Source organism: Thunnus thynnus, chromosome 2, assembly GCF_963924715.1.
Source record: "Thunnus thynnus chromosome 2, fThuThy2.1, whole genome shotgun sequence".
NCBI lineage: Eukaryota > Metazoa > Chordata > Actinopteri > Scombriformes > Scombridae > Thunnus > Thunnus thynnus.
In genome coordinates, this window is record NC_089518.1 from 37,352,658 (window position 1) to 37,365,548 (window position 12,891).

A 12,891-nucleotide genomic window follows, 5' to 3' on the forward strand; every position below is an offset into this window, starting at 1 on the left:
TATACAGCGTTAAACCACGTAATATTCCGGTTTCAGTAGCGCTGATAGTGTTGTAGCTAAGATGTTAACTTTAAACAGATGTTAAAAACATCACGTCTGTGCTTCTGTCTTCACAGCTATGGCTAATAATCTAGCTAACAGCTTTGCTAATGGAAGTGGCTTTAGCTAGGTTAATTCTCAATGGAAACGGTGAATGCCAAAAAGTCTGTGTTTCAGTTTGATAGTGATAAAAGCGCACATCTGTATTTCCTCTATATGTAGTTAAACGATTAAATAACAAGCGCTTAACTAGCTCGCTACGTGAATACTTGTATTTTGAAAACGGAAACCATATCCGGGATAACAGGCGTGCACATGATCAGCTGACTGAAACGTTGACAAAGCAAGTTAGCACTGGTGGAGGAAGCAAGAATCATCGCTGACAGGCGATTATTAGCTGGTCAGATACTCTCAGCTGAAATGTCTGATGTTTACTTCTCGGCTCCCTGTGATTCCGTTTAGTTCATTTTCTCTGATCCCGTCTCCGTGTGGCTGCACGGTGTCCTGTTTGTACTGCAGCCGCTGTTGGTTTTCTTCAGGAGTTGTTTTGGTGTGGACTGACTTGTGATCCATGTAAAAGGAGAACAACAAGAGAGGGCAAACATCAGGATCAGTATGGACATCCAGAACGAGAGGAGAAGGCTCCTGGATGCGGAGGGAGGTGATGAGGATCCGACTGGACTCATGTCTGAGCATGAGGCTTATCTGAGGTGAATAACACACAGTTCACTGCATGATCGACACAAAAATCAATTGATAAAGGACCATATTCCACTGGTTTTGCATGTTTCCGCCCATTCATTACTTATCATGTATACTTTGCATATATATAACCATTCTGCAAACAGTGCTGCTGTGTTTTAGACGTCTGAATGCACTTTTCTACTATTGAGGGGTTCATTCATTTCCATTCACTCCTGTGCCATATGAAAATCAATTAGCAGACACTTGAAGGTGGCTTAAGTTGTGTTATTCACACTGAACCTCAAGTTTACATAGAGTTTAAGTTGTTATCATCATGAGGTAATGCAGTCAATCTTCACTTATTGTCAGGTCAAGTCATTCAAGTACATTTTTATTTGTATAGCCCAATATCACAAATTTGCATTAGGGGGCTTTGTAATCTGTACAGCAATACAACATCCTCCATCCTTAGACCCTCCATGCGGATAAGAAAAAACTCCCTAATAAAACCTGTAACAGCGAAAAATGGAAGAAACCTCAGGAGGAACAACAGAGGAGGGATCCGTCATCCAGGATGAACAAACATGCAATACATGTGTACACATAACAGACCAAGAAAGCAAACTGTACTGTAGGTACAGGTACTGTTAATTGTAACAAGGAAACATGTCTTTGAGAAAAAGTAATGCAAACTTGCAGGATTACACAACTCAAGCAAGTTTCAAGTCAGGACCCAGGACCGGGCAATATGGTTAAAATCATTATCGCAATATAAAAAAAGAATTAAAAATGATTGTTTTCGATGTCAATATATTTAAAATGTATGCAAAGTCAGATATTAAAAGATCAAATTGTTATTCAAAGTGATGAACTTTTGTACATTATATGAAACGAAACTCTTCATATGTGTAAAACAATAAACTTTAATAACACATTTTGCTAGTTTTGAGTTACAGCTTGCTCAGAATCAATAATTTGGGAAACAGCAATGTGTAGAATGATAACATGGTGAGATCATATCATCATCATATGATCCAATAATATTGAATATGTAACCAACTCATCTAAGGTCATGTAGTATTATTGCCGCTGCCCCACTTGGAGCAATAGGAAAAGTCACCCAAGTTAACCTCATAAACCATAAACCATAAAAATAAATCATCCTTAGTGTTTAAAATGTGTATTAAATGTAACATTACTGTGCTAAAATCAATGTTACTGTGATAAAATCATACTTCACTGTGTGATTGCAGTGAAAAAAGACATTTTTTAACAGTGATTTTATCATGCAATGTGAAACATGAATGGATTATAAATCAATCTGCAGAATTCTGCTCTTTATCTGAAGTACTTTATTGTGGAAACATACCTACATAAGCAGCTGAAGTGACCTTTGATCGTGTGTGACACTGTAACCTTTAACCTTTACTGCCTACCTTCTGCTCTGTTCCTCTTTATGTTCACAGCAAAGTGAAGAACAGGAAGTTGTACCTTGCAACATTTGCGTCCGTCCTGGGCCCCATGAGCTTCGGGTTTGTTTTGGGCTACAGCTCTCCTGCCATCCCTGACCTCACCCAGATCTCAGACCCTCGGCTGCGGCTGGACGATGTCCAGGCCTCCTGGTTTGGGGTATGATGGAAAAGCCATAATGATTTAAAGGACAGGTTCACAGGTTTTCAAGTGTCTTAACAGCAGTCCTCGCTGTAATCATTCCTCCTGTTCATACTGGATATTAAAAGATCCTTCAAATGTGCTTTCAATGTCAGTGATGGAGGACAAAATCCACAGTGTGTCCACACAGTCATTTAAAAGTCTCTGTGAAGCTTATATGAGGCTTCAGTAGTCTGAGTTAGTCATATCAAGTGGATATCTGACACATTTACAGTCTTTTTAGCATCAAATTCCCTCTTTGTGTCTTCTCGGACAGTGTTTCCCTGTTGAGCTGCAGGTGGAAATATAGTAACAAAAAGAGGGACTTTGACACTAAAAAGACTGTAACGTTGAAAGATATCTACTTGATTTGACTCATTTGGACGTTTTTGTTTATCTGAAGCTTCATATTAGCTTCAGATAAACTTTTAAATACATTTTTGCACAGAAGGAGGACTGTGGATTTTGTCCCCCATCACTTCCATTGTAAGGTCATTATGAAGGGATCGTCTAATGGTCAGTATGAACAGGAGGAATGATTACAGCAAGAAAAACAGGTTTAATGTTCATTTGGGCTCCTGACTGTTGTTTTAAGACACACTTGTAAAATTGTGAACCCTTCTTTAATATCACATGCTTCAAAGCCATTTTTTAACTTTCTCAGCAGTTTTATGTATCACATGTCTTCCAAACACGTCTGACTGATTCATTTGAGTTGAAAAACCTATTTATAGTATAAAAGAAACACAGAAAAGATTCTCACACTAATCAAAGTCAAATGCAAAATCAAAAATGTAGTTGAAATTAAATCTTGCTTAATTATGTGTGAAGCTAAATATGGAAGAATTACAGAAGTTATTTACATCTAGAGTGAAGCTGCATTTTTAATAAGTAAAGAAGAATTGGACAGAACAAAGTTAATAAACGACATGAAAATCCATCTGATTATGGCAAGGAAGCATTGCCAACCGGGTAAAGTGGGCAACTGCCCTCTGACCCCACAGACCCCCACAGACCCCCAGAAGCCCCAGGAGCCCCAGAAGCCCCAGGGGCCCCAGGTTCATTGTCAATCAGTTGTGTGGAATTTGTTTGGGAATTTGCACCATTAAACCACAATATCAACTCAGGCATATCTTCCATTATAGACTTTAATTTTACATGCAATCATGACATCTATTTATTATGGCTGCAGCTAGCAATTATTTTCATTATTAAGACCATTTTCTCCTTTAATTGATCAAATAAAACGTCTATAAAATGTGAGGAAATAGTGAAAAACGCCCATCACATTTTCCTAGCGTCCTTGCTGATGTCATCAGATGTCTTGTTTTGTCCAACCGACAGTCCAAAGATATTTAATACACAAAGAGAAAACCAGCAACTCTTGTTTCAAAAATCAAATAAATGAATGAACAAGTGCATCACTGCCAGCAAAAGGAAATTTGCTAAAGTTTAGACAAGTCATAAGTCAAATTGATTTTGCCAATAAGACAGAAGACAATGAAATTATGTTTCTGTATTTTATTCAAACAGTCTGTTTACAGAGTTCACTGTTTCAGTATGTCTCATATTTACAGTAACAGTAATATGAAATAGAAATACAAATGTCTACATGATGTTTTACTATTTTGTTATATTCTTGTATTTATTGTCTTTTAGCAAAATATTTTTTTTTAAATGAGATTTTGTGAGATCAGCAAACATACTTTTACATGATCATTTTTATATCTTCCTGATCCTTTTTAGTGATTTAATGTGTATAATCATAAATTGTATGTGTATGTAAATGGGAATTTGTGAAAATTTGGGAAAAATGTTTATCACCATTTTCCCAAAGTCCAAGATGAAACCTACCAACAGTCCACAAAGCAAAGATATTCAGTTTACTGTCACAGAGGACTAAAGCTGGAACCAGAGAATTTAGACATTTACCTCTACATACAGTATGCTGGAGGAAAATGTTGATTTAAATCATAGAAAGTATTCTGTCAACATTAAGCTCCGTGTCGTCTGTGTCTTCAGTCCATCGTGACGTTGGGAGCGGCGGCGGGCGGCCTGCTGGGCGGCTGGATGGTGGAGAAGATCGGCAGGAAGCTCAGTCTGATGTTCTGCTCGCTGCCGTTTGTCTTCGGTTTCACCATCATCATCGCGGCGCAGAACGTTTGGATGCTTCACCTCGGCAGGGTGCTCACCGGCGTCGCCAGCGGAGTCACCTCGCTGGTCGTCCCGGTAAGAAGCACCTGTTGTTTGTCTCATCTCCTCCGCCATGACACTGACATGTTCTGGCTGTTCTTCCTCTTGTCCTCTTGTTGTTGCTGTAACGTCCCGCCCTGTGGCCACCAGCCTCGCTACAATTATATGCACATTAAAAAACAGATGAGTAATCAGTTAAAGGCAGGAATTTTATTATTCTTAAACCATTTAGATCAGATTTCTTCACCTGCATATTTGTTTGTGGTATTTTCACAGTAATACTGGAATATACTTAAGTCTGCAGACTGATGATGATCAGCTGATCTCTTTATGCAACTCAGAGAAATAAAGTTAATGTTCTTACGCTGAGGTTTAATGATCTACAAACGTCTTTCCCAAAATGTTGGACTGTTGCTCAGTTAAACTTATTCTACTGTTGGAGTCATTGTAATGTAGCTGTGAGTAGAGTTTAGCAGTTTAACAGACTGTCAGGTACTTGAAATTAAGCTGCAACTAATGATTCTTTTCATTCTGATCTGTTCATTTCTCTATTATTTTTCTTATTAATAATTAATCTATTGAATGGCAGCAAAGTCCAAGGTGTTCATTTACTTGTTTTGTCTGACCAACAGTCCAATAAAACCCATTAAAGGGGTGATGGGTATCAAATCCTCACATTTGAGAATGTGGCACTTTTTCTTGATAAATGTCTTATCATTGTATTATCATCTCTATTTCTAATATCCCCACAATTATATTATTATCGTTATCAAAACTATTGGTTTTTCTGTCAATCATCTGTTTAATCACCTGAACTTTTCAGAACTTGTTTAAGCGTCTTTGAGCAAAGCAGTAAATCATTGTTTGTTCTCAAGTCTGTTAAAATGCCTGAAATTAAATGGTTTGACGCAAGTTGCACGTCATCCCCCCATCTCTTTCTCTCTTTCTCCTTGTTTCCTGTCATCTCTCTACTGTCACTATCAAAATGCCAAAAAAAAATAATAACAATAAATCCTTCACTAACTTGACCTGTTTTTCTCTCTTGGATCAGCTGTATATCTCTGAGATGTGTCATGAACGTGTTCGAGGGACGTTAGGCTCCTGCGTGCAGCTCATGGTGGTGCTCGGCATCATGGGAGTGTATCTCGCAGGTACGTATGTGCTGCGGCCTTAAACTTCTTTTTTCTCAGCATGTGAAGGAACTTAATAAACTTCACATTGATGTCATGTGAGGTTACTCTGCCACAGCAGTTTACAAGCTGTAAATCATTGAGAGAGTTTTTCCATGATGAAACATACAACTTACTATGCAAACCCACAAATCTGCCTGTCTTATCTATCAAATGTGTGATATCTTAATTGTTTCTTGTCATCATCTGTATTGATTCCCTCGTCACTCTCTATCCAACACCCAGTGACGACATCAATCAATTATTCTGAGGATGTTACACTGCTTTAAAGCTCTAGATCAAAGGTTGTGTAGAAGAGATGACCAAAACCTGGCTGTCATGTGATGTGATCATCCTCAGATACGATCACATTCCTCCGCGGCCACTTCGACAGCAGCCCTATTGAACCTAGCTGCTTGCTGCTAATCTCGTTAGCTGCATACCATTCACGTTTACCCAATAGAAGAATCTGCTGTGTCACGTGTGGTGGGATGTCTCGAGTTTCTTTAAGGTCCTCTGGTGTCCGGAGCGGGATTCATTCAGCTGCATCACAAACCAATTGCTGTTCGGCTGAAAGGTTAATAGTGTAGAAAATAAAGCGTAACAATCGGTTCAGCAGAGAAATGTGTTTTTAGACGCAGCAGATGAAGACAGTTGCGAGTGTAAAGTCACTCGGCATGTTTGGAACACTTCTGGGAAAACCTCAGATCTTGGAGTTTTAAGAAGTGGGACAAAAGGACAAAGTCAAGTTTAATCCAGAATAGGACTCATCTTTCAATCAGGAGGTCCCTTAAAGGGGGTTCAGGACCCCTCAGCATCCCCTCAGTCTGATTCCTGATTCATAGAACAAAATAATTTTGTTGTTCAGTAAATTTAGCATCTTAGTTAGACTGTTGTTTTTCTAGTTCATCAGTTATTCCATGTTTTAAAGTAGTAAAATCAGAAAATAGAAGCAACACGGGAGATAACTGTGTGTTATTAAATTAGTGTTATGAAAAACCAAATGTGATGCAGCTGTTGTACAACCATCTTGTTATAAATCTATAAAAGTATGATCTTTACAGTCTTTCTCTTGGTATTATGGCGACAATGAAAATAGGTTGTATAACAAAAGGTCAAGAACGTAACACACGGTGTGACAGTTGTTAAGTGAAATCAGAGAAAATGAAATTAAAAGTGAAGAGGAACAGAAAAAAAACATTTTGTTAGCTAACCACAGTATGTAGGAAGGTGGGTGGAACATGAGAGATAAATGAAGACAACGTCACCATTGTGCCGTTAGGTGGTTGCAAAACAAAAACAGGAAATACTGTTGAAACCGTTGGAACTTTGCAAATTTACATAAATATAAATTAAATACAGAAGGTCAGTGTTATTTAGAAAGTGTCAGAATGGAGCAGTGACATCACAAACATCAATAAACATCAGTCAGTGGCATCAGAAATAATAATAATATAATACTAATAAAGTTTATTTATATAACACGTATCAAAACCCAGAGATTACAAAATGAAAAACATACATGCAGACAAATTTTCTAAAATGGAGGGAATGATGTAAAATATATTTTCAGAAGTAAAATAATAGTAATAAAAACAAATTTTAATTAAAGAGCTTATTAAAAAGCCTTTTGAAATTAATGTGTTTCAGAAGCGATTTAAAAGAAAACACTGAATTTGCAAACTTGAGTTCATCAGGCAGGTTGCTCCAGAGTTGAGATGCCCAAAAGCTCCGTCAAAGTCTTAAACCTGGACGACACTCAGACTACGTTCAGCTTGATAAGAGGCGAATAATTCAGAAATACAGTCTGGAGCCATGAAGTGCTTTAAAAGTCATGATTAGAATCTTAAAATTGATTCTGTAATAAACTGGTAACGAATGTAGAGACATTAAGAGGGCGGTAATATGATCTCTTATCTTAGTTTTTGTCAGTAGTCTATGAATTGTTTCCTGGTGTCGTGTGAGTGATGGACAGACTGAGACTGATCCGTAGTCCCTCCCAATCCTTCGCCCGCTCCTGCAGGTCTATACCTGGACTGGCGCTGGCTGGCGATCTGCAGCTCCATCCCACCGACGCTGCTGATGGTGTGTATGTGCTTCATGCCGGAGACGCCCAGGTTCCTGCTGTCCCAGGGCAAGAGGCGGGAAGCCGAGGAGGCGCTGCGCTTCTTGCGAGGACCGGACGCCCCCGTCGAATGGGAGTGCGCCCGCATTGAGGACGCCTGTGACGAGCAGGTGAGTTGACGGTCAGCTGGTTTAAAGTGAAGCGTTGGACGGCATCTACATATAACAGTATGGTTCATGAAGTCACCACAGTAGGCGCTGTTTAAAACCAGGAGCAACAACACTACTACAACAGCTCCTTCCTCCTCTGTGGTAATGCAATCACTACTGGAAACATTGAAGAAAACACAGAGACTGTTTGGGTCAGAAGGTCAAGTCTGCAGCTCCAGACAATGAAGTCGCAGTCTGCTGATCGTATCTATCTATTGAGAGTTTTGTCAATGAGAACATTTTCAGCCGATGACCGTTATCTTCCTGTTTCCTCTCAGGGGTCTAGTTTCCAGATGTCCGACCTGAAGGACCCTGGTGTCTACAAGCCTCTGGTGATCGGCATCATGCTGATGATCTTTCAACAGCTGACTGGGATCAATGCCATCATGTTCTACGCTGAAAACATATTTGAACAGGCACATTTCAAGGTGAGGTGGCTTTAAACATGTATTTGTTTAGAGGGAGATCAAGGCAAACTCAACTAAATGCTCAGTTTAATTACAAAAATGTTAATTTTGGCACATGCCCACTACATAGACATGTATTGTCAGTGTTTCCATAGATACCTGTTTCTACTGGGTGTTAGGCCGGCGATATACTACAATGGACACCCCCTTCCATATACGTTTGTGTACTTTTCCTGGTTTGGACTAGGCTGCTTACTTCTGATGAAGAGAAATCTTAATGCTGCAGCATACATTGATATTTTGGGCAATAGTGTTCTTCCAACGTTTGGTCAACAGTTTGTGTTTGTTCCTCTCCTGTTTCAACATAACAATCCATAAAGAAATGATTTTCCCAGTTTGGTGTGGAAGAACTTGACTGGCCTGCACAGAGCCCTGACCTCAACCCCATTCAACACTTTTGCGGTGATCTGGAGTGACGTCCTATCACTCAACATCAGTGGTGGACTTTACCAATGCTCTTGTGGTTGATTGGGAACAAATCTCTGCAGCCAGGTTCCAACATGTGGTGGAAATCCTGAAACCAGAAGAATGGAGGCTGTTATAGCAGCAGATTAATGAAATGACATGTTGCAGATAAACTAGACCCACACTGAACAAATAAATGTTAGCATAATATAAGAAGGATTCAGAAACAGTTGTATCTGAAAGAATAAATGAATGTTTAATTGTTGTATTTCAGGACAGTGACCTGGCCTCAGTGATCGTGGGTCTGATTCAGGTGGTCTTCACAGGAGTGGCAGCGCTGATCATGGACAAGGCCGGAAGAAAACTTCTTCTCATCATGTCAGGTATCAAGAGTATTCAAATGTGTTGTATCTTTTATGATTTTTACATCTCTCTTTAAGCAGGATTGCGATGTCGTGACAGATTTTGTTTGATTTCTCACTCATCATCAAGGTGTTGCCATGGCGATCAGCACCACAGCGTTCGGGGTTTATTTCTACCTGATATCCAAAGTTCACAGCACCACCTTGACGAGCGACCTGGTGCTGGACGTCCAGAGCCAGGTGGGTGAAGAGCCCCACGCTGACCTGGCCTGGCTGGCCCTGGCCAGTATGGCCATCTTCATCACAGGTGAGCTCCCGGGTCACATAACTCTTAATCCAGTCAAGGATATTATTGTTGACTTATCAGTAACATAAAACATTTATATTCAAATGCTCAGGAAGAATGAGGGTGTTGATTCAAGATTCCAAAGACTGTAAAATAATTTTGTGTCTTTAGGAAAATAAGACAAAAGCAATCTCAAGACAAAGAATGGCTGCACACTGAGTAGATGTTCCAAAAAGTCAATTTATTAAGTATAACTGTGACATTTTAACATTACATCATTATCAAGTAATACATATTTCCAATTGGTTTTTGATCATACTTTAATATTTTGACCAGTATGATCCTAAAACAGGTATTAAATTGCTTTCGTAGTTGCACTATACTAGACATCAAGATAATGTGATACAAGTCTTTTTGTCGCCCCCCCTCCCCCCCCCGAGTTGCTTTTGTGTAAAGCTTTTGGCTGCAGACCCAGGTGAACCCCTCACAGTGTTCCCTCCTCTCCTGTCGTTCCAAAAGTCTTTTCCATAAACTTTCTATAAATCCCATCTGTACATCAATACTTACTTCTACAATATACATGTCCACGTTTTTTGAAAATTTGCTTCAGTCATCAACAGATCTTGTCTGGATAATGTTAGATAATGCTTCTTTAATTCATGAAGATACATTCAGGAGTCATCTGCAAAGCGTCTAATCCTGCATAAGGCCCAAATTAAGCAACCATACTGGTGATGATGATTTTCAGGATTAAATGGGTGTAAATTCAGATGTTCCTGAAACAGGTACATCATGACAGTCTCCTCCACAGAAGCTGCTTCATTAAACTTTGTTTCTGTGTTCAGGTTTCGCTCTGGGTTGGGGTCCAATCCCGTGGCTGATCATGTCGGAGATTTTCCCACTCAAAGTGAGAGGGTTTGCCAGCGCCGTCTGTGTGCTCACCAACTGGAGCATGGCGTTCATAGTCACCAAAACCTTCCAGGATATGATGGTGAGTACTTAACAGGACACCGTTTTCAAGGGCTTTGCTGAAAATTTTCTTATCTTCTTTGCTTTTTTCTATTTTTCTTGATCATGAAAAGGTGGTTGTGTGATCTCTATATAAATTCAGGTTTTCTTGATATTCCGAAACCGTTTCCCTTATAATTTCACTTCCTCAGCATTAATTAACTCAGTGAATTCACAATAACATCCTGTTAAAACCACTTCCTCATGATCACGGACTAACTTGTTTCATCAGCTCAATGTAAAGTCTGACTGTTTTCTTGCAATCATGACAGCAATATTTCATCTTCACAGAATAACGTACAGCAGCTTCTAATGTCAAGAGCTTGAATGTGATTATGAGAAAAGGAAACACGAGAAACATTACACACACACGTCCTCGCTGGCTTTCCATATATTTGAATGTTTATGTGGGATTATTTTTGGATCTGTTATTGTTCGTTCAGTCAGAAGCTCTACTCCACCACTTTAACTGAAACTAGAGCTGAAACAATGACAATGCCAAACATTCTCTGGTTCCTGTCTAATGTGGGGATTTGTTACTTTTCTCTGTTTTATATCATTATTAACTGAATATATTTGGGATCAGTCAGACAAAATAAGCAATCTAAAGAATTTGAAGTCACTTTGGGAAATTTCAGAAATATTTTTTAAAAGTTTTTTCAGACATTTTATAAACCATTAATCAATTAAATGAAAACATAATCAACAAATTATTCAATAATTATTTTTAAAAAATGTAGTTTCAGCCCAAGAATAAAATGGCACTTCATTCATTATTCATAATTGTCTGTAGTTCTTTGCATGGCTTGCTCTGTCTTCCAGTTTTATGTACAGTCTTGTTGCCTTTATGTGTGTTATTGTATTTTTTAGAGCCATTTAAATATTTTGTTGATGTATATTCAAGCGAGCAACACTCCCTGGTGTCCTAAACAGTAGCTACTTTATCACAGACATACAGTATGAACACACATATCTTAGTTTTTCCAATCAGTAACTCAGTTTTCCATTTTGTTTACCTGACAACTCTCAATGCCAACATGTTTTTGTTTCTCCTTGTCCCCTTTTTATTTTTCCTCTTCCATTGGTTTTTTTCCCATATTCTCTGACAGTGTCAGAAATTTGGCACTAAATTCTCACAATGCTACTGCTGCTATGACCCACAGCTACAAACCAACCAATCAGAAGACAATAAGACATGAAATGACAACAAATACACCAGCCAACACGACATTTCATGAAAGCATTTTTGAATAAAGTTAAATAAGGGGAAAAACACAAAGCAATTAGATTGAAGCAGAGCAAAAAAGAAGTTTGTTGGACTCTGACAAAGAGAAGAAAACCTTTCTTGCTTTGTATTTTCAAAGCAAAAGAGTCGCCTGCAATCACACATAAGGGTTCCTTAAAACCACAAACAGAACACATTGAACATGCTTAACATCTATATTAGAGAAGTGGAACTTGCAGCTACATTATCTATTGTGAGAATATGAACCCTCCTCTTGGTTTCCTTTCCTTGACTGAAGCGTCTCCGTCTATAATTACTCTGATCTCTTCCAGATTCTTCTAACCAGCGCTGGAACCTTCTGGCTGTTCGCCTCCATGTGCACCCTCAACGTCATCTTCACCATCGCCTTAATCCCAGAAACCAAGGGCAAGACACTCGAGCAGATCGAAGCCATATTCAGAGGGACATCAGGTCCATAAAGCTCCCCCGACCCACCTGCCAAAAAAAAAAAATCACTCACATCAAAAACTGAAAACCGTATTAATTCAAACCTCAGATAGTTGAACTGACTGGTCCTCGGGACACTGTGTGGGCATTTTTTTTTAATCTTTGTTAAGCCTGTGAAGCTGATCGAAACACTTTCTTATGATTTATTTTTATCCCTGAAACATGGGGGTTAGTCGACAGGTCAGGTAGAGTTGTGAACTGTATAAAGACAGTTTCACTTCCTGCCAGCTGCTCAGTACAGCGTCACCGTTAGCCACTGATGAGTTTTACTGAAGCGCTCAGTGGAAACCTGATGCTTTGAAAGACGAGAGTGTTTCTTCTTCACTGCCCCTGTCAGCTCTGGGATTTGATCCTAAAGCCTTCTAGTAATAAACTCACTTTTTCAAAATGGAGCAAACAGGTAACGTAAAATAGTCAAATTTGGAACTTTGACTATATTTAACATCTAAGATTTTAACAGTATATAAATGACAGAAAGTCACAAAAAAGCATGTTATGCTCGGTCTAACTTATGTCATCACAGATTTGTGTTTCCAAGGCTCAGACTGAATCTCTACACTCTAAATGTTACTGTTTCATTGTCTGTAGCCAAGATGTCAGTTGAGTCCAATCAAATTAAAGG

The 12,891-nt window shown here is 39.0% G+C and overlaps 1 protein-coding gene across 1 annotated transcript; it reads left to right on the plus strand.

Annotated features, from left to right (window-relative positions):
- Positions 1 to 57: 57 nt before the first annotated feature.
- Positions 58 to 12,363, plus strand: slc2a8 (solute carrier family 2 member 8). Its single transcript, XM_067573028.1, has 10 exons — positions 58 to 749; positions 2,190 to 2,352; positions 4,396 to 4,602; positions 5,618 to 5,717; positions 7,759 to 7,970; positions 8,288 to 8,437; positions 9,156 to 9,264; positions 9,374 to 9,550; positions 10,375 to 10,520; positions 12,095 to 12,363. The coding sequence occupies exons 1-10, from the start codon at positions 655 to 657 to the stop codon at positions 12,239 to 12,241; spliced, it is 1,506 nt and encodes a 501-aa protein (XP_067429129.1). The 5' UTR covers positions 58 to 654; the 3' UTR covers positions 12,242 to 12,363.
- Positions 12,364 to 12,891: the final 528 nt, after the last annotated feature.

Bases quoted from the DNA above. Each gene is read 5' to 3' on its own strand.
- slc2a8 (XM_067573028.1), top strand. From the start codon at position 655: ATGGACATCCAGAACGAGAGGAGAAGGCTCCTGGATGCGGAGGGAGGT. The intron at 5,718-7,758 runs GTACGTATGTGC...CCGCTCCTGCAG, and splicing joins CATGGGAGTGTATCTCGCAG to GTCTATACCTGGACTGGCGC. The intron at 8,438-9,155 runs GTGAGGTGGCTT...GTTGTATTTCAG, and splicing joins TTGAACAGGCACATTTCAAG to GACAGTGACCTGGCCTCAGT.